General features: G+C 39.4%; 1 protein-coding gene across 1 annotated transcript in view; it reads left to right on the forward strand.

Annotated features, from left to right (window-relative positions):
- Nucleotides 1-18482: 18482 nt before the first annotated feature.
- Nucleotides 18483-24962, forward strand: part of AHRR (aryl-hydrocarbon receptor repressor) — a 77787-nt gene continuing 71307 nt past the window's right edge. Inside the window, exon 1 of the mRNA XM_026080390.1 lies at nt 18483-18550. Within this exon, the coding sequence (XP_025936175.1) occupies nt 18489-18550 (62 nt within the window). The 5' untranslated portion in view covers nt 18483-18488. The remainder of the gene's footprint in view (nt 18551-24962) is intronic.

The raw sequence follows: 24962 nt of genomic DNA on the forward strand, positions 1-24962 counted from the left end.
GGAGATCGCGTGCGAGCGCGGAGCCGGGAGGCTCTCCTTGTCACTCACCCTTCAGTCCGCCACCTGAATCACAGGGGAAGCGGAGGCCAAGCATCCTCCCCACCCCCACCGCCCTCCATCCCCGCCGCACGCTCCTGCAGCGCCGCGGCACCTCGCCCCGGCACCGCTGCCGTTCCTTGGTCACCCGGTCTGCGCCGCGGCCGTGGCTCTTCCTCGCGGAGCGAAACTTTGCGCGCCGGGTTGTGGCAGGGACCGTGGGGTAAGTTGTTGCATCTGGCGAGCTCGTGTTGGACAGGCGAGGCTTCTGCCTGGGATTTGCGGAGGTGCCGCCGTGTCGCCTCCGTCTCCGGCCAGTTATTCCCCCCGGGATGTCAGTGCTCTCTCTGGCCATCCCGGAGGTGGTGTCACCGCAGCTGTGGGTGCGAGCTGTGCAGGACGTACCTCATTTATTAGAGCCAAGTGCCTGTAATTCTCGACAGCTCCTGTGTGAATGCCTCAAGAAGCCCTGAATTCCCGTCTGCCCCCCGAGGTGGGTGATGCATGTAGTGTCTCAGAAGCTAAGAGCAGGGTAGCACAGGGCTTTGCAATGGCACCTTTGCTACGTTTGGTGTCACCCATCCCTTGCGCTGATGTCTTGGGAGAACTTCAGAGAAAAAGCAAGTGAAATAAAGTTTCACGTAATCTTTTTCAAGCTCTGAATGAACTCACATTGTATGTAATAGGGTGGGCATAGCTATGGGTCAGTCTGTACTTCCCCTGTGAATATGTATTTTCAGCTGTTTATAACTTGGGAGCTAAAAATTCTTTCTGTGTTTCAGTTCGACATGAATGGGGAAAAATCAGTGAGGGAAGGGTGAGGCATGTATATGGTCTCCAATGCATTTTCTGACTTTGTGTTACTTTGTTTTGTAAGCAGGAATTCTGTACGTCTTTCGGTGAATCTGTAGTTTTCTGTCTGTATTAAAGAAAAACACAAACAGCGTAAGACCAAGTTATATCACTTAAAATTTTTTTTTCATGAAGACTGGTGCAAACAGTGTGTCATTAAATGAGTTTCTAGGAGACAGACTATTAAGACCAAAAAAAAAAAAAAAACTAACCACCTGGCAATATACTTGATGTTGTTTGGTAGTTGGAGGTTTCAAAAAGACAGCCAGGACTGGATTTAAATAAAACTGAACGATCTATTTGGGCTCAGAAGTAGTCTGTTGAGAAGAATGTTGATGCATATATGTTTGGACTAGATGCAATAAAACAGTTCTCCTATATGAACCGTAGAGAGTGTTATTATCCAGGGCTAAGATTAAATTTTTGCACTTAAGCAAGAGACTTAATGACTGACAAGATCAAATTCACTTGCAAGGGACTGTTGCAATAGCTGTCTATTAAATAGCAATGAAGAGCAAGAATTTATTTTATTTAAAAATAAAGTACCTGAGAACATAGATGCAAAAAAACAGAATTATCAAAGTTTTGATAGTAACTAACACTGTTTCTCCTGCTGGCACCCCTGACTGAATACAGGCTGAGACAGTCCTCCCTTTTCACTATTGCATCTACTGCATCTTTGCATGATTATATGTCTGTGGCAATGTAGTGTTTTCATTAGTTGGCCTTAAAAGTGTACTCAGGCATTCGATGGTCTCAAAGAGAGCATGGGGTTTCTAGAGTCAGCACTGGGATAGTATGTAAACACCTACAATCTTCAGCCTGTGCACACACTGGAAATATGAGGGTCTACAGTCCAGTTGTTGAAGGTGTACTGAACTGTTTCAGCCAAGAGTGGAAAGGAACAAACACTTGCATGTGGAAAGTCTGGGCTGTTGTAGTTTCAGTATTTATACTCAAAATGAGCCATAGAAGAGGGAGGTACATTATTAGCTCAACTTTGCATTGATTCAGATTTCTGCCTAGGAATAGTAATTTCTAGGCTGTTTTTGCAGTGTTGATGCTTACAAAAAACAGCCAACCATTCTACTATTGATTTATGAGTTTCAGTATATAAACAGATTTAAACAGTACTGTGGAGGATTTAGTGCTCAGATATGATATTTCCTTTAGATTTGTCTTTCTGTAGGTGCATCTTAAAATATGGTAAAGACAGTGTTGGTATCAGGAACTGCCTATATAAAGGTGAACTAGATTAAGAATTTGGGACTTTTTTCTCTTTTTTTTAAGGAGTTAGAGTTAACTTGAAACCCTACTGAACATGGGGGCTCTGCTGTTGAATAACCAAGATTGAGTGCCAAACCTTTCCCTAATATTCCTGGTAATTACTGCTGACTCATGCTGACATGTGAATTCAGTTAGCTCCAAATGGAATGTAAAGGATGTGGGAGTGTCTCTTTGTGCCCAGAAACAGCTAGGACAAAGGAGATTTTGGAGGAAAATTTAGGGAATAGCCAAGTTTGGGTAGGAAGTGTCAGCCAAGGTTTGTTACAGTAATGTTTGAATAACCAATAAAGTTGAATCACCAATAAAGTTGAATCCCTGGAAGGGGATGAATTTGGATAACATGGGCTTGTCTTAGCTATGGAATAACTGGAGTTCGAACTCAGATGTTGCTTCTAATCTGATTCATGTCCATGCACAAAAACTTGTTGCTGAAGTGTGGTGATGTTTTCAATTTGAGTCAGCTTACTCATGAGGAATAAACTATAGTTCAGATAACCACAATTCATCAACTGCTAACATAATCTCCCTAAACAGCACAAGCGCTATTTTGCTCAACTGTGGCTGCTTGCACTTGAATAAGGTTACCTGAACAGCAGTGAACTCCAGGTTACTTTTGTATTAAAGACATAGCTAAGACATTACTGTGAGGTAAGTAACTGGATGTGTAAACATGAATATTCTTAACCAGTTACTATGTAACTACTATGTTTGTGACAACTCACTGGTGGTCCTTGCCATCATTGCATGCCCATGACAAGTGATAAAGGGAGAACTAGCACTGTGACACTAGCTGATACCCAGATTGGGGCAACTTTGCAGAAGGATGTGAAAAGCAAATTGTCTTGGTCCTAGAAATTCATTTCCTGTCAGTTACCAGCTGGTATGGTGGTACAAAAAGGTCAGTTATGACTTTATAAAGGCATACATATTAAAGGTGTTCCATTGAAACACACTGCTAAGCACTGCCATCTTGCAGAATCTTACACTACCGTTCTGCACTTGACCTGCTGCTGCATACTACAATAAGGTTTCATTTCAAAGATATCTGCTAAAGGTATGAATCCAGTTGTACTTGGCTAGCCGAAGCAAGAACTGCTCCTTTTTGGGGAAACAGTTTCTTTGCTGGGCCTCTATGCAAATCACTATTAGGAAATGCATACAAGGGTTTCTAAAAACATTTTGGGGTCAAAGCAGAGAAGATGGACACAAGAGCAACTATGCAGCCTTATGTGTACCAAGCTGATTTTTTTTTCTTAATGGCAGATAACCCTTATGCAGACTCCTGCTTCTGGGTAGAAGCATGAGTACACATTAGTTGTTCCATATTGTTCTAGAAACACAACAAAAGCTAAGGTCAACCCAGAATTTCTGCATAAAGTGTGAACATTTCAAGGTGTTCTGCAGTCTGGTTGACTGAGTGAGTGGCCAGCTGAACATCCTGAGGACAGAAATGCTTTAGGAGCATGTTTGTATTGCTGTGTCGGCCCAGAACTCCCACAGACCTGTTGACAATCACTTTGGATTTAGTTAAATTTACCTTCATAGTAGTGACCATTGAAGTTTCTATGGCAGTTGATGCTGTGTTGTGCTGTAAACTTGCCAACATAAGAAATATTATTTGAGTAATTGTAGAACTGGAATGGATGGGCTTTTAGACTTGCGCAGGTGGGATGGACAAAAATATAGGTACTGCCAACACAAGTAAAGGAAGAATGGATCAGTATCAGTAAGAAAGGATATGATCCTTTGTTATGCAAATGCATATAACTGCCCTTCTCTGCCCCCCCACCTCAGTCCCTAGTGCCAGTGTGTGGTATAACCGTTCCATTTCTGTGTAGACAACCTAGGGTCTCTCCACCCAAATGCCATCCTCTGATATATAGATGTGCAGCTACAACAGCAAGAAACCCAGTGTACATCTTTTACACTGGTTTATGAAACTTTACTGTAGTATGCAGTAGCAGGTCAAGTGCAGAATGGTGGTGTAAGATTCTGCAAGATGACAGTGCTTAGCAGTGTGTTTCAATGGAACATCTTTAATATGTATATGAGTGAAACACTCAGTATGCACCCACGTACTTGTCAGATGATGAGATTGCTTTGGGCTGGACCAGACTGCCTATGGTTTTGAATCAAGGTTGCATTTACAGATAACAAATAAGTAACTTGTATGATGCAGTCTACTACAGCTGAGGTGGCAAAGCATGTTATTTGCAATTACATATTTGAACTGTACAGTGACTGCAGTGGTGCCTGTGGAGTTACTGTGCCTGTGCAGTGGAGCTATTGCTCTGTATTCAGCAGCAGTATTTATGCGAGCATTAAAGAAATAAACATGTATTCTTTGCTCTTAACGTGTAGTGGAATTGATGCTAAATTGATGCTGATTTCAGTAGGTTTTACATGCTGAAAACATGAGCTACATAAAATCAAATTTTGTCACTCATTAGGACTGTAAAAATCCACTGGTAGTGGATTTATTCTTTTTCTGTAACGTTGGATCTGAGACAGAGCAAAGTTAAATATGTGGCAGTCTATGTCTCTTTGTCTAGATTTCCCAGAAGCTGTTTGCTACTTTTTGTAGTATACTGATCCCTAAGAGTCATGATCGTGAGTAGTCTCTCAAACTTTTTCCTTTGCTGAAATTCCAAATATTATGCTCTCACCTCACAGCCATGGCAGCATTGTTTGGAAAAGCAGGCTATTCTTGGCCTCATTGTCTTTTGCAGAAATTTGCTTCTCCAACATGTGTTTTTCTGATGTCTGAGAACTCCTTATGCGCTTCTGTCAGCTTGAGTCTCCATCTCTTTGTCCTCAAATGCAGACTCCTTTCCCAAACACTGTTTTTTTCCCCTTGCTTTCAGGTCATTCCTACACAAATAAAATTTGCTCGGATTTTTCTGTGCTCAAAGAGTATAGATACTAGTAATTTACTGTCAAACTGGAGGGATGTGGTGAGCAGAATTCCATTCAGGTCAGGATTCCATATGGGTCTCTCCAAAGTTCAGAGCTGTTCCATACTTCATTAATGGACTCAAATGATGGTCTAGAGCATGTGAGCATTCATCTTGCAGATGTCACCAAGCTGAAATCGGTTTCAGGCACCTTGGAAGACAAGTCAAATTCAGAGTGATTTTGACAGAATAACAATCTGAAGAAAACCAACCAGGATACAGAATCACAGAATCACAGAATCACTGAGGTTGGAAGGGACCTCTGGAGATCATCTAGTCCAACACCCCTGCTCAAGCAGGGTCACCTAGAGCACGTTGCACAGGATCGCATCCAGGCGGCTTTTGAATATCTCCAGAGAAGGAGACTCCACAACCTCTCTGGGCAACCTGTTCCAGTGCTCTGTCACCCTCACAGTGAAAAAGTTTTTCCTCATGTTAAGATGGAAGTGTCTGTGTTTCAGTTTGTGCCCATTGCCTCGCGTCCTGTCGCTCGGCACCACTGAAAAGAGTCTGGTCCCATCCTCTCGACACCCTCCCTTCAGATACTTGTACACGTTGATAAGATCTCCTCTCAGCCTTCTCTTCTCCAAGCTAAACAGGCCAAGCTCTCTCAGCCTTTCCTCATAAGAGAGATGCTCCAGTCCCCTAATCATCTTTGTGGCCCTTCGCTGGACTTGCTCCAGTAGTGCCACATCCCTCTTGTACTGGGGAGCCCAGAACTGGATGCAGTACTCCAGATGTGGCCTCACCAGGGCTGAGTAGAGGGGGAGAATCACCTCCCTCGACCTGCTGGCAACACTCTTTCTGATGCAGCCCAGGATACCATTGGCCTTCTTGGCCACAAGGGCACATTGCTGCCTCATGCTTAACTTGGTGTCCACCAGCACTCCCAGGTCCTTCTCSGCAGAGCTGCTTTCCAGCAGGTCAACCCCCAACCTGTCCTGGTGCATGGGGTTATTCCTCCCCAGGTGCAGGACCCTGCACTTGCCTTTGTTGAACTTCATGAGGTTCCTCTCTGCCCACCTCTCCAGCCTGTCCAAGTCTCTTTGAATGGCAGCACAGCCCTCTGGKGTATCAGCCACTCCTCCCAGTTTTGTATCATCAGCAAACTTGCTGAGGGTGCACTCTGTTCCTTCATCCAGGTCATTGATGAAGAAGTTGAACAAGACTGGACCCAGTACTGACCCCTGGGGGACACCGCTAGCTACAGGCCTCCAACTAGACTCTGTGCCACTGATCACAACTCTCTGAGCTCTGCCATTCAGCCAGTTCTCAGGTCTATAAAGTTTTGTGCAAAGGTTTATCTTTAATCAGGAATAATCATTTACTCAAATACAGCATGGGGAATGGCTGGCTAGGCAACATATCTATGAGGGAGAAAAGGATGTGGAAATTTGGTGGATCATGAAATAAACATGAGTCAATAGTATCATGCTGTTGTGAAAACGATAAGCATAACAGTGGGGTGTATAAATAGGAGTGTTCCCTGTAAGATATATGAATAATCTTTTCACCCTACTTAGCCCGGGTAGGACGTTAGCTGAAGTACTGTGTTTCTTTGGGGCATGGTAGTTGAAGAAAGATACAGACCAAATTAAGAGAGTCTAGAGAAGAGCAACTGGAATGATTAGATATCTAGAAAACATAGAAGAAAAGACTAAAAGAATTGTGTAGTCTGGAGATGGGGAGTATAAAGAGAAAAAGTTAACTATCTTCAGAAACATAGGGTTAGTTGCAAAGTGGAAATGAGTAAGTTGTTATTTTTGTTCATGTCAGATATGGCAAGAAATCATGGCCTTAAATTGCAGTAAGGAAAATTTAGATTAAGATGGTTATGGAAAACTTTATGACTTTAGTAGTAGTTAAATGCTGGAATAAAATCTCTGGGGTACTCATGGAAGCTATGCTTCTAAACTATAAAAAACTCTCAGGAGTGGTTTAGCAGCTGGGTTGTTATGGCTGTGATGGGCTAAGCATGTAAGAATGGAGAAGACTGTAGAAAGATGTAGTATCTTGTTATTATATCAATTGATTTAGCTAGAAAAAACAGACAAGGCTTTCATGCTTACAAGCCCTTTCTCAGATCTGAAACTTCTGGATGGTTTTGGTACAGCTGATTCTGTATAAAACAGGGAAGGATATTCTACATGATCTCTAGAGGTTCTTTCAGCCCTATTTGCAATAATGTAGTGATTAACAAAATCTTCCTCTCTTGGGGTAGATCGGTGTTCAGTGATTGGGGAGGGAATGCATGGTATAAAAGCTGATAAAAAAGCCCTACCAGATCTGGGAGATTCCCTAGAATTTTCACTCAGTGAAATATTCCTGTTTTTTTACTCTTCAGAAGTGGATGAGAATCAGTAAACTTTAAACTAGCTGCTTTATTAGTGTTAGGTGGTTTAGGACTGTAGGAAATACTTTATTGCAAATTATATTGTGGTAGAATATATTCACAAATCTCTGGCCTTTTATGTTAGAGATAGAAAAATTTCTGGGGGTTTTGAAGACAAAAGGTCAATTTTTTCCCTCACTTCACATCCTAATAATAGAAACTGAAATACTTGCAGTCATTACTTGTTTATCAAAATTTAATTTTTTTTGTTATAAAAAATCTAACAATATATTATGAAAGTTTTAGCACATAGAAAATGCTACTGCTGGGTTTATTAATGAGAATATATTTCTATATATTGATTAGAGTGGCAACACATATGAATAGTATTAGAAGATGGAGTTGTGCTGCAAACAACTTCAAAATATATAATTCCCCTTGAAGACGTATCTCTAAAACAGGAGAAGTATTTACAATAGAAAGTGCCAAAATTGTTGACTAACAAAAAAAAAGAGTCGGTGTGTCCATAGATTTCAGAAAGAGCATGAGAATAAGTGTGTTATAATGCTGACACAGGAGAAACTCATGTTCCTAGAGAGAAAATCCTATACATACATAGTTAAGGCTCTGCAGTTTTGAGTATGTATCCAAACCTTACAGTAAATGTCAGACTCTTTAGGAGTGCATTATCATCAGATATAGCATGTCATCATAGCAAACAAAACTAGCCAGACTTTCAGCAAGTTTAACTTGTTTAGCTACTTTTATAATCTCGGAAATAGTAGCCTACATTAGGTTTTCTTTCTGACTTTTCTATTCACAATCGGTTCCTGAAAGAACAGGAACTTCTAAGTCTTCATTCTGATTTTCATGTACTTCATTAAACTGAAGACTTGGAAGAATGGAGCAAAATTGACAACTCATATGCCAGCCAGACTCTCAGTGTGTATTTCTAAACTTTGACCTGCTTCTTTCAAATGCTGCAGTATTTTTTATACCATTAACAAAAACATTTTAGAGGACTAAAGTGCAGCAATAATAACAATATCAGTTTAAGCATCAACCTAAACATAATTCACTTAATTCTAAGACAGAATATGTCATGTTTCATTTCAATTTTTATTTGCATTCCCATTTTTCCATTTTGCATTCCCATTTTTTTGGGGGGAAAACACCTTTTGTTTTTCCTGAAAGTTTTTGTTTTTTCATGGATCTTCACATTTCTGAGCTCTGTTTTAGCCACTGTTACATGGTGCTTGACAGTTTCTCCTCTGCTTCACCTTTTGTTGGACTGCATAACTGAAGAAGGAGGAACAGAGAATAGGAGAGCCAGGAGAGGAATAGGACTGCATCTTCCCAACAAGTTGTCATTACATCTAGGTTTATAAGTCATCTTTTTCCTTGCTCTCCTCCTCCTACACACACACACACACACGCACGCACGCATGCACGCACACACACACACACATACACACACACATTTCATAATAATTGTTATAATAATAAAGATGGCAAACTCCATTTTATTGGCCTTAGATCCAGTCCTCTTTGCTTTTTTCTTGGGGAACTTCCACTGTGCTGTGTTCTGCTTGTGTCAAGGAATCTCCTGCAAATTCAGGCTATGCTCTTTTCTGAGTCAGAGATGGTCACTTCTTTCCCTTTCTACACTGTCTCTCTGTCTACAGTGATATTTGCATCCATTTTTGCATCCAGCTTCTAAGCTGTCTTATATTTTGACTCCAGTTCTGCACTAGAGTGAAACTAAAACCTTTCAAGAAGCCTTTTGTGAGAAAAGAAAGAGACTAGGAGTCAGAGACACAAGAGAATAGCCATAGTGTATGGGCAGATTTCTCTGAAGGATTTGGATTTGAACCTTGGTCCACCCCCAGAAGGAGATCACCAGGTTATTGGCTACTTTGGAATATCTCTCTGATTTTGACAAGCAATCATTTCCTGATAAAAATTCCACTTAATTAGTGCTGTTTTGGCTTTGCAGTAGAAAACTCTTCAAAAAATGTTCCTAGTGTGTCTCTCTTGCTGCCTAGCCTGCTCAATCCTCTAGTCTATCTGTAACCTCTTAGTTACACCTTTGTACAGCTCAAGGTTTCTCATCATATTGTTAGCATTTGCTCTAAAATTGCACCACACTTCTAGTTTGGCCTGGTGGCTACGCAGTGATAAAGAGGCTTATCAAAGATCATTCTTCTACTATTTCAAAAAAACCCAAAACCCAGATTAACTAAGTCTGGTGAAATGACAAGCAGGGTATTAAAACATAGGTGCTTAGGAAGGTAACAGCCAGGAATGAACTTGAGAGAGTTTGGAGGACCAGCATAGTTCAGCAGTCCATGGTTGCACATGGTTACTTCCCTAGACTTGCGTTTGCAACCTGTAACCAGTTCTGCAGCTCAAAGTGACATGTCTAGTTCACCCCATCACACAGAGAGTGACATGTGAGTGTTGCACCATGTACCACCTTATGGTGAAATATGGGAGTTGGGCATGAGGATAGAAAAGCATAAAAAACAGCCAGTGTAGAGTCACAAGTGTATGTTGTGAAAAAGTGATACAATACATTCAAAGTGACACTGTACTTCTCCCTTTTATCTAAGAGCCTTCATTTATCCTGCAGTTACAACTCCAGAACAGTGTAGAGAAACTAATGAATCAGACCAACTGAATGAACTAAGTAACTCTAGCAGTCTAATCATGACAGCACAGAGCTAAACCTGGGCCAGAACCTATCTGAATATACATACATACATATACATACATATATATATGTATACACACACACCTGATATATATGCTTGAGTTGTTAGCTTGTACTAAGCTCTGTGTTGCCAGTGTAAATCTACTCCCAGAACTTGACCTAGCTATAGTTTAAAGACATCTGAAGTAAGGCCCTGCCACACTACACATTCATATCAGAAATATTTCATAGACCTGTCTTACTGGTTTTAGTCTAACTTCCTGTTGAAATGATGCTTACACTTTCACATTGTCTGTCTGCTTTCCATTCTCCCCAAAGTCACTTTTTTTTGACCTGTTAGTCAGGTACCACCAAATATGACTGAGGGACAGAGATCTCCTAAGAGACGGAGTGATCGTTCAGTGGCCGTGGCAACCCATTATTCTCCTCTGACACTCCGTGGCAAGGACATATGGAGGACTAAAATCAAGCCTGGCATAAAAAGATGTCACTCCACTAACTAACAGATCATACCAGGCATATGTCCAATCTGAATCTTTCTGTGTTTTTAAATGTGATATGGTCCATATCCTTCCTGAAGTAACACAGTGCACATTTTAGAAGTTTGTTCTAAAAACAGCTTAATTTTTGAAACATCACCTAAAAAGATATTTTGCTCCAAAGCTTTTTTTAAAAGTTAATTATTTACATCCTCATAGGTCAAAAAAGGCTCCTTGGACTTTCTTTCAGACTTTCCTAAGAAACAAATAAAGAAAGGAGGGTCAATGAGATCATTTAGTCCTTAAATTGACTTGTTCGTGAGGGAGGAATAAGGGTTGAAATTACTATTCTGCTAAAGATACCTTAAGAGTCAAAGGAGTGACTTCAGAATATACTTATAACTGCTCACCTTTTGGAAAGAAGTGTTACACTTCAAAGTCAAGCACTTGCATATTAGATAACAGAACTAAAGATGAAATGTGAATTCCTTACTTATGTGGACACAGAGTAAACTTGGTCTCATACTATCTCATAATCTCAAGCTATTTTTTCTACAGAGCACCTATCTACATGATGAACACTACTCAGTGAGGTAGAAATTCAGTATTTTGTTTCTATCATCCTCATTCACTATGTGATCCCATTTCCATACTATGCACTGTTCAAATCCTGTTCTGAACACAGTGCTATTAATTTTGTCACAGGCTTTTCTGTGATAATTTTAACTATATATCTGAGAACATCAAACCCACTACTGAATTAATCTTTATAACACTGCTAAGACATATGGTACTATTAGTATTCATATTTTACAGATGAAGAGCTGACCCACAGAGCTAAATCTGAAAGATGTATACTGATTTATGCAATTCCAGACATTCAGGACCTGTTTTTTCAGTAAACAGTCTTCTGTGTATATGTTTGTTCAGAACACTATTCTCGGTGCATTCAGCTGCAGTAGTGAGTGTTCATCACTTTTAGAAATCAGATCAAGGTGCCCAGAAAATGAGGGTTGATGTCTTTGACATAATTGGCTTTAGTCACTTACTTGGCCAGCATCACACAGATTCTACGGCCTCTGCATAACCTTGATTCCTTCTCTAAGCTCTGCCTGTCCTCTTTACTGAATGAGGCCAGGGGTTCTGCTCTGCTCGCTCAGACTTCCTCCTGTGATGGGGGCAGAGACTGCAAAGGAGTCTGCAGGAGACCAGTGCAGGAGACTGCATTAAGGAGATGCAGGCAATCTTATTTCTGGCAAAAAAATCCTAATTTTTGAATGGTTACTTTAAAGTCTTAAATTAAAAGCAGTGCTCCCCAATGGTCACTTTCTGGAGTGTTATGAAGTACATCATGTGTCTGCAGGTCTTAGAGTTACTCTCTGGTGGCAGAAGGATATTGCAACTCTGTAAGCCTGGGTCCCTTCCAGACTCTGAGGGCAATATGTTCTCACTGGTCACAGATCTTTCTGCCTCTCACTCCTACAAGTGTCCATCTGCTTTTGGCTTCTTTGGCCTGCCCTCACTTCAGTCTGCTCCCATCCCCTTCATGCATCATCTCAGTCTGTCTTGCAGTTCTTCTCATGGCCAACCTGCCATTCTTGTGCATTTCAGATCAGTTACTTGCAGTCAGTTGTTTGTGGGCTGCAGCAGCTGGAGCACTGAGAGCACCCCAGGAAAGGGGGGAACACCAAGAGGGCAAGTGTTGCTCTGCTTCTGCTCCGAGAGGAACCATGTAAAGTACATCAGGATACATACGCACACTGCATATCCATGTAGGAGGAATGAAGGGAACACTTGTGCTCAGCTCAGACAGAATCTATAGAAAAGTTAACTGTCAGACTACATGTCTCCTGAGCACACACAAAATATTTTTTTTTTCCCCAGAAGTTTAAAATGTAGCCAAACTTGTACAGATTTTCTTTAAAGGAAGTTAAAAAGAGACTTTATATATGCTGTCATATGACCTTACCTGTGCTGTAAGCATCACATATATGTTCCCCAGTACTTGCAGAACGCCTTCTTAACTCAAGCACTGTATAGCTTTTTATCATGCAATTAACATTTCTAACAACTCTTCAGGCTAGTAAATTGTCCTTCTTCCTTTTTCATTTTTGGGGAGATTGAGGCAGAAAAGCAAAGTGACTTTACTACATCTCAAGGGTAGAAAGAGCCACTGTGATCAATTGATTTATCCCATGTATAACATGGACCATCAGCCATCCTTAACAAATTATTCACTGTGCAGGTCTAATTGTTTTCTCAAGAAAAAAAATCTTGATTTAAAAGAAAATTCGCAATGTCCCAAAATGCACAAACAGTCCCGAACTGTCTCTTCTAAACCTGTGCTTCAAAGCTGTTGTCTACATAAACCTTTTAAGTAGTTCATACATTGAATAAATGGTATGTGATCACATTCAGACAGGAAATAATTCATAAAGTTTAATGAAAGGAGCAATCACTGGATAATGTAACTTGACTTTCTCTAGCTACCAAAGCTACCAAGTTTTTCTGATTATGCTTACATTAAGTCCAACTACTTGTGTTTCCTTTAACCATAATTTCTATTAAAGTGACTATTACAGAAAGACATCTAACTGATTTCAGGACATCAGGAGGTGGAGTCTCTATTAAATCATTTGTTGCTTGTCCCAATGCTTAGATATTCAAGTCTTACAAATTAATGCCTTATTCCTTGTTTGGGTGTATCTGGCTTCAGCTTCTAGTTATAAGTGCTTGTTATGTTTCAGATTAAAATAATTCAGCACCTATGCCTTCCCCTTGAAAATACTTAAATGTTAGTCAAGTCACCTGATTCTTTTTAATATTTAAACAGGCTGACCTCTTTCTATGCAAGGCAGTTTCTTCAGCCTGCAAATATTTTTTTATAGCTTCTTTCCTCACCCTTTCCAATTTTTAACATTATTTAAAAGATACTGACATTGGAACTGTACAGACAGTTCCAGCATCAGTTTCATCATCTCTGTAAACAGAGGTAAAATCACTTTGCTTGCGTCAGCAACTGCTCCTTTTGCAGCAGCTTGTCCCTGGGAGCTCAAGGTATGGATTGTACTCATTGTTTACTTTGATCCCTACCATCCTTTTAAGAGTCACTGTTTTTTTCAGGATGCAGTCCCCATTCTGCAGCAGCAACTTGCATGCCCTCTTCTGAGATAAAAGTGTTTGCAGTTGGCTGTATTAAAATTCATTGTGGGTAAGCAGAAACAGCCTACCAGGCACTCCAGACTGCTCTGTTTCACTATGTAGTCTTAAGCATTAATTACCATTCTTCTAAATTTTGTATACTGTGAAAAATTTTATCACCAACGGTTTTCTATTGGAATTTGGTACTTGTAAGATCTTTATAAAAACCTTTCTATTTAGCAATGATTTTTCAATGCTTACCTTTTTTTGGATCTGTTACTTGACAAATTCTTTATCTGCTTAAACTGTGCTCTATAATATTTCATTGTGCTTTTTTTTAAATCAGAATGTTCTGCTGCTAAGTTGAATGGTTTATTAATACAGGTAAATTCCTTTATTAGACAGATATGACAACTTCTCAGTGAGTAGATTTCATTTCGAAGGGCCTTATATTCCTTAGACTTCTGCTAAGTGATACAATTCATCTCTCATTCAGCTTTTCTGATATTTTGCTTGAGATGAATGTCAGTCTCGCCATTCTGCGGCCCTCTCTGAATATTGTCATATAGCAACTGTCCTTCAGTCACTTCAGTACAACTTAATGTCACACTGATTATAACATCTGATGTAAGAAATTGAATGATCACGGCCCACATCTGCCCTGTCCTTGCGCCACAGCTCTGTGCCTTTCAGTCCCTGTTCTCCTCCTCCTGAAGCTCCTCAAGTTTGCAAGTCCCCTATCCTGCTGCTGGAGGAGTGGAAGGTTGCTGCTTTGGGGACTTTTTCTTCCTCTCTCAAACTGGGGAAGAGCACAGGAGGATTCTCAAGTGTTATAAAGACAGAAAGAGAAACAAAAGAGAAAGGAAAGAGTGGAATTGTTCTGAGCAGCTGTGTCACCCCCCGCCCCCAGCCTTTTCCCGTCTCTCACATGGGAGGCTGCTTGGCTGGTCCTGCAAGGAGCTGCCGGCCTCCTGCAGTAAGGGACGGTTCTTTCCCAAAGGCAGACAGCAGAGCACACAGACAGTCAGAAGAAGGCATGGTCCAGGTGAGACCATGAATATGTGCTTGTCCCCAGCTTCATTCACCTTTTAAAATAATATTACAGCCATATTTTTAGGACTATTGGCCACGAGCTAGCAAGGCCTTGTGACTTAGCCTTTGTTCCAGTATGTTCGTTCTCAATTTACTTTATCTGCATTCCACTGTTGGCATTGGTGGTAGTAGGAGAAGCAACTCTTGTCCGTATACATATCTAGGATGTTGGTGTTCAGTTGCTGAGGCAGTGCTTCATRCTATATTGATGTGGTAAGCCATTGTCCTAATTTTGTAGAAAGTTCCTCCATTATTAAGGGCTTGAAGAGCGCTTGGTTTATTCTTATTTGACGTAAGTGCATGATCCTCCTTCTTTTCAAACAGAGACTAGAAATAAATCTATTGAATATCCTTACCTTTCCTACATCCCTAACATACAGCCATCTCCATCAAATAAGCACTGTACACACTTTTTAGGATTTCATTTGTTCATAATATTCCTCTAAAAAGTGTACTATCTTTCCTCTTTAGCGCTGCCACTTGTGAATTTTTCTTTGGGTCTTTTTCCTTCTTAACCAACATTTTACACTTCATCAGTTCTAGCTTATTGTTTGCTATTTATTTGCTGATTTTTAATTTTTATCTGCTGGGGTCTTTTTAGTTTATTTCTATTTGCTGTCCCAAATTCATCAACTGAACCAGAGTGAGTTTTAAAACTAAGTTGTCCTTTTTGGGAAATTGAATGAACTCCTAACTTTCAGTTTTCAGTTGAATTATGCTGTCCAAGTCTTTCTCCTTCTTTTAATTGTGCTTATAATGGCAAGAGAAGGGAAGTCTAGCATGTGACACAGTGTTTTGAAGCATGAACTATGAGTCATAGATTCATATTATAGGCAGGAAGGACTCAGAACACAAAAATATTACAATATAAAGAACATATGTTTTAATGTAAGGTCCCACAGAACATGCAGCAATTCTTTAGCATGTTCACACCACTTCAGCTTCCCACTGGAGTAGAAAACCCAAGAAGTTAGATGAAATCTTTCAGCCTGGGAGACTGTTGCCAAAAATAAACTTCTGGGTGAGCCTCACCTGACCAAGTCTTTGAAGGTGGGAAGAAGGCTTTACTTTAGTGAAGCCTGTGGTATAAACAAACTTTCTCAAACTGGAGCAATATTTATTGCACTGTAGCCAATCCCTTGTAGACTTTGGGCTGGCAGTTCACACAGCTGATTTCACATGAAATCATCCCAGTAATAGTGAACAAACTGTTTTTTGTATTTGTGGAAGAATTCTATACCTGATACTGCACCATTACAGAAAATTAACTTTGTCAGGTAGGGCGAAATCAATCACCTGTGCTTGTTTTATTTTATTTTTTCTTTTGAAATGTGAAATAAATTAATACCTGTTTCCCATGCAGCTTGGGAGAAGGCTTTTAAAATACCATTTGAGTATTCTTATCTATGTGTAATTTTTTTCCTTCAGAGAACTTTGTGAATTCTGCATAAACAGGAATCTGTCAAATTGAGAATGGTACTGTGCAACATAGAGAATGACTAATATAGTAGCTATAATTAAGAGAAGGCAACTACTGACCTATTTGTCTGATCTCTATACCATGCAACATTTTAGAGCACATTCTAAAGGAAGGAACAATTAGTAGCTGTGGTCAGTTGGGTTATAGAATAAAAATGGAATGTAGATTTTGAAGATTTTGCCAAAGGAACCTGATAGCCTTCTGTTGATACAATATCTGATTTTCTAGGTGAGGGGATACAGTAGACCTAATCTGTCTGGATTTACTGAAGGATACTGTGCTGCTGAGGATTAGTGTGAGAATTGAAAGGATGGGGAAATGAACTGGATCAAAGGAGGATAACAGAACATTGTGCTGAAAAGAAAATGACTCAGTAGGAGGGAAACTACAGGCAGAGTTCCTCAAGTATCGGTTTAGAGACAATCTTATTTTTACTAAGAAGTTTCATACAAAAACAGGAGTGTACTAATAAACTTAGTTGCTGGCACCATCAATACAGAAGATTGAGTTCTTACATAAGAAATGGCCAGACACTTGGGCTCTAAAAGTTAGAATTTCCTCTACAGACTGTACATTTATTTATTGGAAGTTATGCAGAAAGATAGAGCACTGTGCATATTAGGAGGTCGCAGGATGACTGTGAGCCACAAAGTTGATAATGGGTATAGAAAAGAAAGATACACAAATATTGTGAGATAGTTCTAGTAAATAATTAATATTTTATTGATACATGCATATATATATGCATGTATGAAATACTTGTGGACCTTATTCAATATGCTGTGCATGGTTGTGTTTATCCATGTTTCAGACAGATTAACTGAAATGGGAAAATAAAGACAAAGGCTACTAAGGTGATGGGGAGAATAAAAAGTTTGTCGCATGAGAGGAGAATAAAAGAGTTTGCATTGTGCTAGAATAGAAAAAATAAGGTTAACTGAAGATATGGCTGATATTTAAAAATATGCCAATGAGTAAACACAATGGAGGAGGAAGAGCTATTTAAACTAAAAGACAATGTTGGCATAAGAACAAATGGGCATAAAATGAACATGAACAAATTTAAGCTGGAAAGCAAAGTTATCAGAAACATGAAATCTAGAGCTGTCTTTCAATAAAAAGCAAAACTTCTCTAAAGAGATTATAAATTAAGTTCATTTCATATAAATGAAGTTCAGTAAGTTTATGATTTGCATTATATGATATAGCTGCCTTCAGCTGCATGAGATTTGACTCAGTGACATAAGAGGCCTTCTTAATTTTACATCTTACACACAGCAGCAAATGCTGTTGAGATATAGTAACTTCTGAAGCAGTTGTTGAACAGCACATGGCAAGACTAAAATACTCTTTCAGACAGAAAATCAAGAGATTTCAATGTTCAGCTAATCTCCAGAAGATTTAAACAGACTGAACACAATGACTTGTTTTAGAGCTTGCAATGTCTCTAAGGCTAACATGCCCACACAGAGCAATAATGTTCTTGAAGTTTTGTCTGAAAATTGTCACCTCCATCAGCGCTACACTGGGGTATGTTCTTAGTGCTAACCCCAACACTGTGTGCCACTTCTTGAGTTGCCAACAGATACCCTTTCACTCTTTAAAAATGAGGATGCTAAATGTGATGACCTGGACAAACACTAATTTGAATAATTGCATTCTATTTATCACAGTTTCAGTAACAGTAGAAAATATTTCTGTGTATTTAAAGATCTGTGAAATCTTCCCTGCAGAAGGTGATAGGTAGTATTATTCATTTTTATTTATTTAGCGGAATTTAAAAATGAGCCTAGAAGAAAAAAATATTTATTTGGGGATATCCAGTAAACAGGATGTATTTTATACCCATTTTTATACTGTGTATAATATGCTTATTTAAAAAAAATGAAAATTGAATATAAACATCAATATTCTAATAATATTAAGGTAGGAAATTGGAATAAGCCTTAAGCTTCTATCTTAACWAATGCCACTGTGCTTTTTAGCGTTGTTGAATGCCACACTCAAGAAACAAACATTTTCCTCAGTTGAACTTTCTCTGTATTGTCATTTTGTACAGTGTGAGAAAACAGAAGCCTCTGAACTAAGACACCTATTCCTTTTGTCTTTCAGCATCAAAACAATGATTCCTCCAGGGGATTGCCTATATGCTGGGAGAAAAAGGAGGAAACCCATTCAGAAACAGTTAAGTATCATATTCATTAGGAGGCAATTATGTCTCCCATGATATATATGTGCTAGAAATGAGGGTAGGCACAGGAATCCCTTCTTCCTCTAGTTCACTGATGCAGGAGAGGCCTAATCTCTTTCTCCCCCATGAACAACCCGTGGTCAGGAGGCTGGCTGTTTAGTTAAGACTGGCTCCAAAAAGGAGGCTGAGCATGGCTCAGATAATCTCTACCCCTCGCTAGCTGTTCGACAAGGTCAGTGTGGTTACTGTGTGTACTACAGTGGTATATAAGAAGAGGAGAGAGGCAGTGCTTTCTCTCAGGAAGAAGATGCCTAGTAGATACTGGTGGATTAAATGTCAGCTAGGCAACTGGCTGGAGTGAGTGGCTGCCACCTCCCTGTTTCTGTGTTCCCTAAGGCCTGCTCAAAGGGACTTTCAAGAAGCTGTATGTTGACTGGCACCAGTGTGCTGGCATTGTGCTCCCCTCCTTCTCCTTTCCTTGGCTGAGCCTTGCTTGGGGCATAAGTAAGTCCAACGTGTGTGTCTGAAAAGTGAATCAGTTCAACCAACTGAAGAAGCAAACTGGTGACTCACTTCTTGCATAAAGAACACATCATTTTCAAATTGTTGTTTACTGTGGAATCACTTTCATTATAAGAAAAATGGGAGAGAGGAATTTTATGTGTGAAGGCAAAGCAGAAAAAAAAAGCAATGGGAAATAACAAGATAGTTGAAATAAGAGGAAAAAAGGTTGCTATCACTCAAATGTGAAATGATTTCCAGATGCCATAAACAGCTTTGTGAAATGAAGTTATTAAATATAATCATGTCACATCTTCAGTGTTATACTTGATCATATGTTTCTGAAACAGACTTTTTGGTGTGTTAAAATTCTGAATTAGCACTGATGGGCTTCACAGTCCATTTAAGAATGAGAAGGTTGTTAAAATGAATTTCCCAATTTTCAGTTGTTCAGAACTTCTAAAAAGGCTATTTGGTTTAAAATTGTATAAACTGAGTTTAAGGTCAAAGACTTGAAGACAAAAACTTGCACTTCTCTGCAAGTTTGAATGAAATCTGTTGATTTTGTTTGGATTTTGGAGAGTATTTACACATGAACCACTTGTTTCCACTTAAAAATATATTTTTAATGTAAAATACATTGTAGGTGAGAATTCCAATAGACAAAGATAATGAAATAAGAAAATGATTCTTCCTGCAACACCTGACTGTTAGATCCAACATGTATATAACATTTTTGGACTACTGTTCAAATATGAGTGTGGATATTTAACTTCTTAACTACATGAGGTAAGAACTGCTCCAGTACATGAAATTGCCTTTGTGCAGAACTGTTTATAATCAGAACTTTCGTGAGAAAGGAGGCAGAGTTGCAGTTGCTTTGAGACACATTAAATTTCATGTTTGGAGTGTAAATGCTAGCTAGAAGTACTTCTCTCTAAGATAACTTCTGGATAGGTGCAATGGCTAAGAAAACTACTTGCTAACAAAAGACATAAATGCCCTCAGGAGCCTTTTATGAAATTATGGCTCCAATAAAACAGTGGCAAATTCTCACTGACTTTGATGGATATTTTGATACAATATTGATCAAGAAACTTGGTTCTGATTAAAATAAGGAGAATCACATATTTTAATTTATTAGAATTATTAGCTCCCTCATTGGAGACTGCATTCTTATTTTCTGCAAATAGTTACTTACCACTTGCTGAGGATGATTTCTCAGTTCCTAGCAACACTGATCTCTTCCTCAAACCTTAGCTCTTTGTGGGCTTGGTCTCTGGCAAGCCCTTCCTGTACTCGTTCCCATTCAGGGACTTTTAAACTCTAATCTAATTAAAGACATTTTGAATGACCATGACTGACTTCTGGGGTCCAGACCTCCTTTCAGGGTCTATGTCCTTCAGTCCTACAGAGCTTACTGACATTTCAGAGTTCTGAGATATCCTTACTGTTATGCTGCCTCAAATCATTTATCCTGAATGCTGAGGGGTAGACATATGCTATTTATTGAACAGTATATTTAACCATGATTTTGTTCCATGTTGTATCAATTTTGTTATAGACTTTTTCTCTTGTTTGAAAGTATAGCCCATTTTCCTGCCTGGCCACCTTCTACTTTTCTCCCTGTCATTCTAATAATAGACCCTGGTAGACTCTGCTACCTCTTCTGTGAGTATTTATTCAGTTGAAAAACCTGATTTTTCACAGTCCCAGTCATGATTACTCTTTTTTCATTAATATCCTGTAGAAATCTATCTATCTGTTGAGAAGGAGATAAGCAAGCTCAGGTGCCAGTCCACGCAGGATGCCTGGATATCTGAAAGGATTCATGGATTAATTTTTTTTGAAGGCCAGGACTCAAAGGGCAGAGGTGCAGCTTTCCCCTCTGCAGAACAAGGGGTCTTTCAAGTCTACCCATAATCAGTGAATTCCAGGAAGCCAAGTCTCTGCCTCTGCACTAGCTTTTCAAGATCAGGCTGTCAAGCCAGGTGGTGATCCGGCAACTGCCTTTGAATTCAGGATATCACAGAATGATAGTGTTCAGCAAATTAGATTCATGTTCCTTCAGGCACAGTATGTTAGAAATTCTATTGTGATGGAGCTTTGCAGAATAATGAGGGAAACATATGAAGAAGCTCCATGGAAGAATGCAGAGAACCACAACACTATGCAAGAATGTGTGGAAAACTTGTATTACAGGAGGATCTAATATATTTCAGTTTTCTTCTCTACACAGAACTAGGGGAGACTATCTTCCTTAGGCTGCCATTCTTCAGAGAATACATCGGGTTTAAGTTCTACTTTCATACATACAAATAAATCATAAATCCTAGCTGTTCTTCTTTTGCCACAGAAAGCTTCCAAACAAACCCCGTGAAAGCTGTTCTACACTAAAGAATTTTGGCATTTATGGAATTGGTTCAAATGGCCGGAGCTCAGACTGATTGAAGATTTTCCATTAGATATGCTTTTCAGCCAGACAACTGGAGTTTTGAGCAAAGGAAATATTTTCTACCAAGTGTTTGTTTCCTGTGGAACTCTTTAACATTTTATTGAAAATTCAGACATCTGAAAACTAAAGAGATCTTGTTTTTAACCTCAAAATGTAATCTTTATGCTGAAATTAATATTTGTATTAGAAATGATAAGGCAATGCCTCAGGACAGTAGCTGTTTAAACATTTCATCCACTTCGTCATCTGAAACCCTGGCAACTTGTAAAAACTCTCTCCCTCTGGAAAACATTTCTTGTAATGTTTTACAGCTCTTGAAAGGCAAGTTTACAGCTGCCCCAGCTCTGAGCATATCTAGAACTGCTCCAAACTGCCCAGTTCAGTCAGAACCATATCAGTGCCAGGGTAAACCGAGACCTCAGGAGGAGCAGCTCTTTCCTACTTCTTAGTTCTTATTTTAAGGCTCTCTGTCACATAGCCTTTCGTCTTACTTGGTATCAGACCATTTCACCCCAAGTCTACTCTGCGAATGTGCTGTGCCAATATGACTATTAGTTCTTGCTTTCCCCTTTCCTTGCTGGGAAGACTGATAAGAGGTGGAAGGTGGAAAAGTGTCCCCTTTCCTTCAAACAGCTTTCTTTCATTCAGTCCTTTTTACTTGTAGGAGATGGTGAACATCTGCACATATACTGCTGTCAGTGAAGTTCAGCTCTGCCAGGATACCTATGCAATGCCCAAGAACAGCTAAGTAACTGTGGGTGCTGGTCAGAACAATTATGATAGTCATCTTGCTGTTATTTTGCACTTAGTTATCTATTGCATCTCACGGTCTCTCTTCCCTTCCCTTCCTACTGAAAGCTTGCTGTCATATTAAATGATTAGATTTTCTCAGTTTAGATCATCTGTTGGTTTAACACTTCAGCGTACTTTAAAAACTTATTCAGAACAAACTTTTTCTTTAAACTGTTTTGTCAGCTCCCTCAGATAGTAGGGAACAGTGCTTGAAATAGAGGAGTAGACACCACACTCTGCAGACAGAGCTGTAACTGAAGGAAATTCCTCTGCAGGCTCACCAAACTGGTTTACACAAGCAGCAGCCTGTGTGTCACAGGCATATTGAATCATTAAAGCATAAATGGCTCAATGCCTTCTGTACCAATAAAATAGAAAATGTTCTCTGCATCACCTCTTGCACTCTATTCCTACTGAATAGGGGCTGGTTGTATGGGTCTTGTACCGGTACGTACACTTGTTATTGCAAGGAAGAATTTGGATCGTTAAACAACACAAAGAAGGAAATGCCAGCTTTATTGTTTTAATTACAGGTGCTGCTTATTGTAGTAAGGTGTACTTAAGAGAGAGTAAAAGAGATACCATAGGAGAGTGAGTGCTATGTGAAATGGCCTCTCTGTTAAGCCATGATTTATACAGTTTGAGAATCATTGTTTCAACATAAAGACAAGTAGCATCTGCTTCCTGCTCAAAATATGGGCTAGAATTTCCATTTGCCTCAAAACAGCTCATTCAAGAATTTTCCTGCTTGCCATTTTCTGTTTATTGATAGCTAAGTTAGTCTTTCCGTGGAACTTGTGTTGTTTTTAAATCTCATCCACTTGGCACCTAATTCCCATTTACATCAATCTCTTGTTTGTTTAGATTCACTCCCTTACTGAATCATTTCCTTGAATTTTCAGGAAGAGGCCATCTTGAACTCTCTCTCACGTTCTTTTTACCCCATTCCCTGTAATTTCCAGAAAACTAATCCTTATGCTCAGTACAAATGCAGTCCACGTACTTGCCTCAATCCGTGCCTCTTTGGCATAGAGCAGTCACTATTTTATAAGGCAAGTAGGCTTGAGCAATTTCTATTTATATTCAGTGTTACTCTTGACAATTTTTACCTTTTGAATTCCAGTCAGTGTAAGTTTCTTTATTAGGATTCATTCAATTTTTTCCATAGTAAATTGCTTCCTTACTTCAGCTGGTTTCTCAGAGGTAAAGGGCAATGTGCTTATGTCCTTTAGGTTCTATTGAACTATGGCCTTTATTTATTCTCACAGAATTATTGCTCTCTATAGGTCAGACGTGCTTTTATCACATGGCAAGGATGGCTGAGCTTCAGGATTTACTCAGAAAAMCCCCCCAGTATATGCACCATTTTCTGAAAAACATCTTACTCTGAAAAAGAAAAAAAAGAATATTCTTTCTTTGTTCATTGCATTATTTTTTGAACATTTTGCTCTCTCTGCTAGAGTTCAGTTATTTATTGATCCCCAATCATTAATATCTCCTCTATGTCTTTGAAAGCAACTGATTGTATTACTGAAGGGTTGTTTGGAATGAAAAAGCAGGAATTACATGTTTTTGCTGATACCTGCCTTGAAATTGTTTTCATTCATCTGTCCTCTGTGTTGTCCTGTGAAAATGAAATGAAGGTTCTTAAGTCTAGCAAAGATATTTGCATACCTGATTTGTTTTTAAAGGTTTATACTTAGCTAGCAAAGCCAGCAATCACATGTACAAAACATTGATCTTTTTTTACTAATTCCTAAACACAACATTTTTTTCTAACTACAGTTACAATGATAAATTAAGACTGCACTTAGAAGAAGGGAAGACTCAAAGTATGTTGTAATTTAACCCTTTTAACCACTCTCTGAAAAACTAATATTCAAAATTAAAATTATGATTGAAAAATATAGTAAAGGTGTAGAGTGTGGAAACACAGTAGTAAAGCACTAAGAATAACTACAGTTCCGCTTTGGCTCTCCACCTGAGCACTAGCTAAGCTACGTAAGGTTATGATCCTTGTGTTTCATTAGATGAAAGTGGAAACTGTTAGCACTCCTGTATTTTCCTTGTTTATCATTTCCCATTGAAAAAGATCCTTGCGGTATTTTCCTCTCTTTTCTCCCTGATCTTTCTCTAAATGTCCCTGATAGTTATTCTAGAAAAAGCGCCTCAGGAGGAATGCAGGAATGTGCTCTATAGTAAGAACTTGAACATGGATATTACGAGAGAGAGTGGACCACCAGCACACCCAGCACTAGGTATCCTGGGAGATGCTCGCTCAGTTGTAGCATTGGGCTGCCTTACTTCCTCTCAGATCCATGGATCTATGTAGCTTATGGCTCCAATGGCCTGTGGCTTATCCTTGGATAACATAAGAGCCAGAGCTCTCTTAACACTGGGCAAGAAGAGGAAAAAGATAAGGCATGGGATACACTGCCCACTCATAGCCTTGAGTACCGCTGGGTCCAGCAATGGCTGTGTGTTGGAGATAACAGTTTCAAACTTCAAACTAATGTCTTGTTGCTTAAGTGACAAGTCTGTGCTTCAGCACTGACCACCCCTCGCTGTAGTGCTGGAAATGAGTTTTCTCTAACTATATATAATAGCACTAGATTTTACTTTTCTCCCCCCCTCGAGAATACTAACATACACATTTT

This window comes from Apteryx rowi, unplaced genomic scaffold (genome assembly GCF_003343035.1).
Source record: "Apteryx rowi isolate R43461 unplaced genomic scaffold, aptRow1 scaffold_1152, whole genome shotgun sequence".
NCBI lineage: Eukaryota > Metazoa > Chordata > Aves > Apterygiformes > Apterygidae > Apteryx > Apteryx rowi.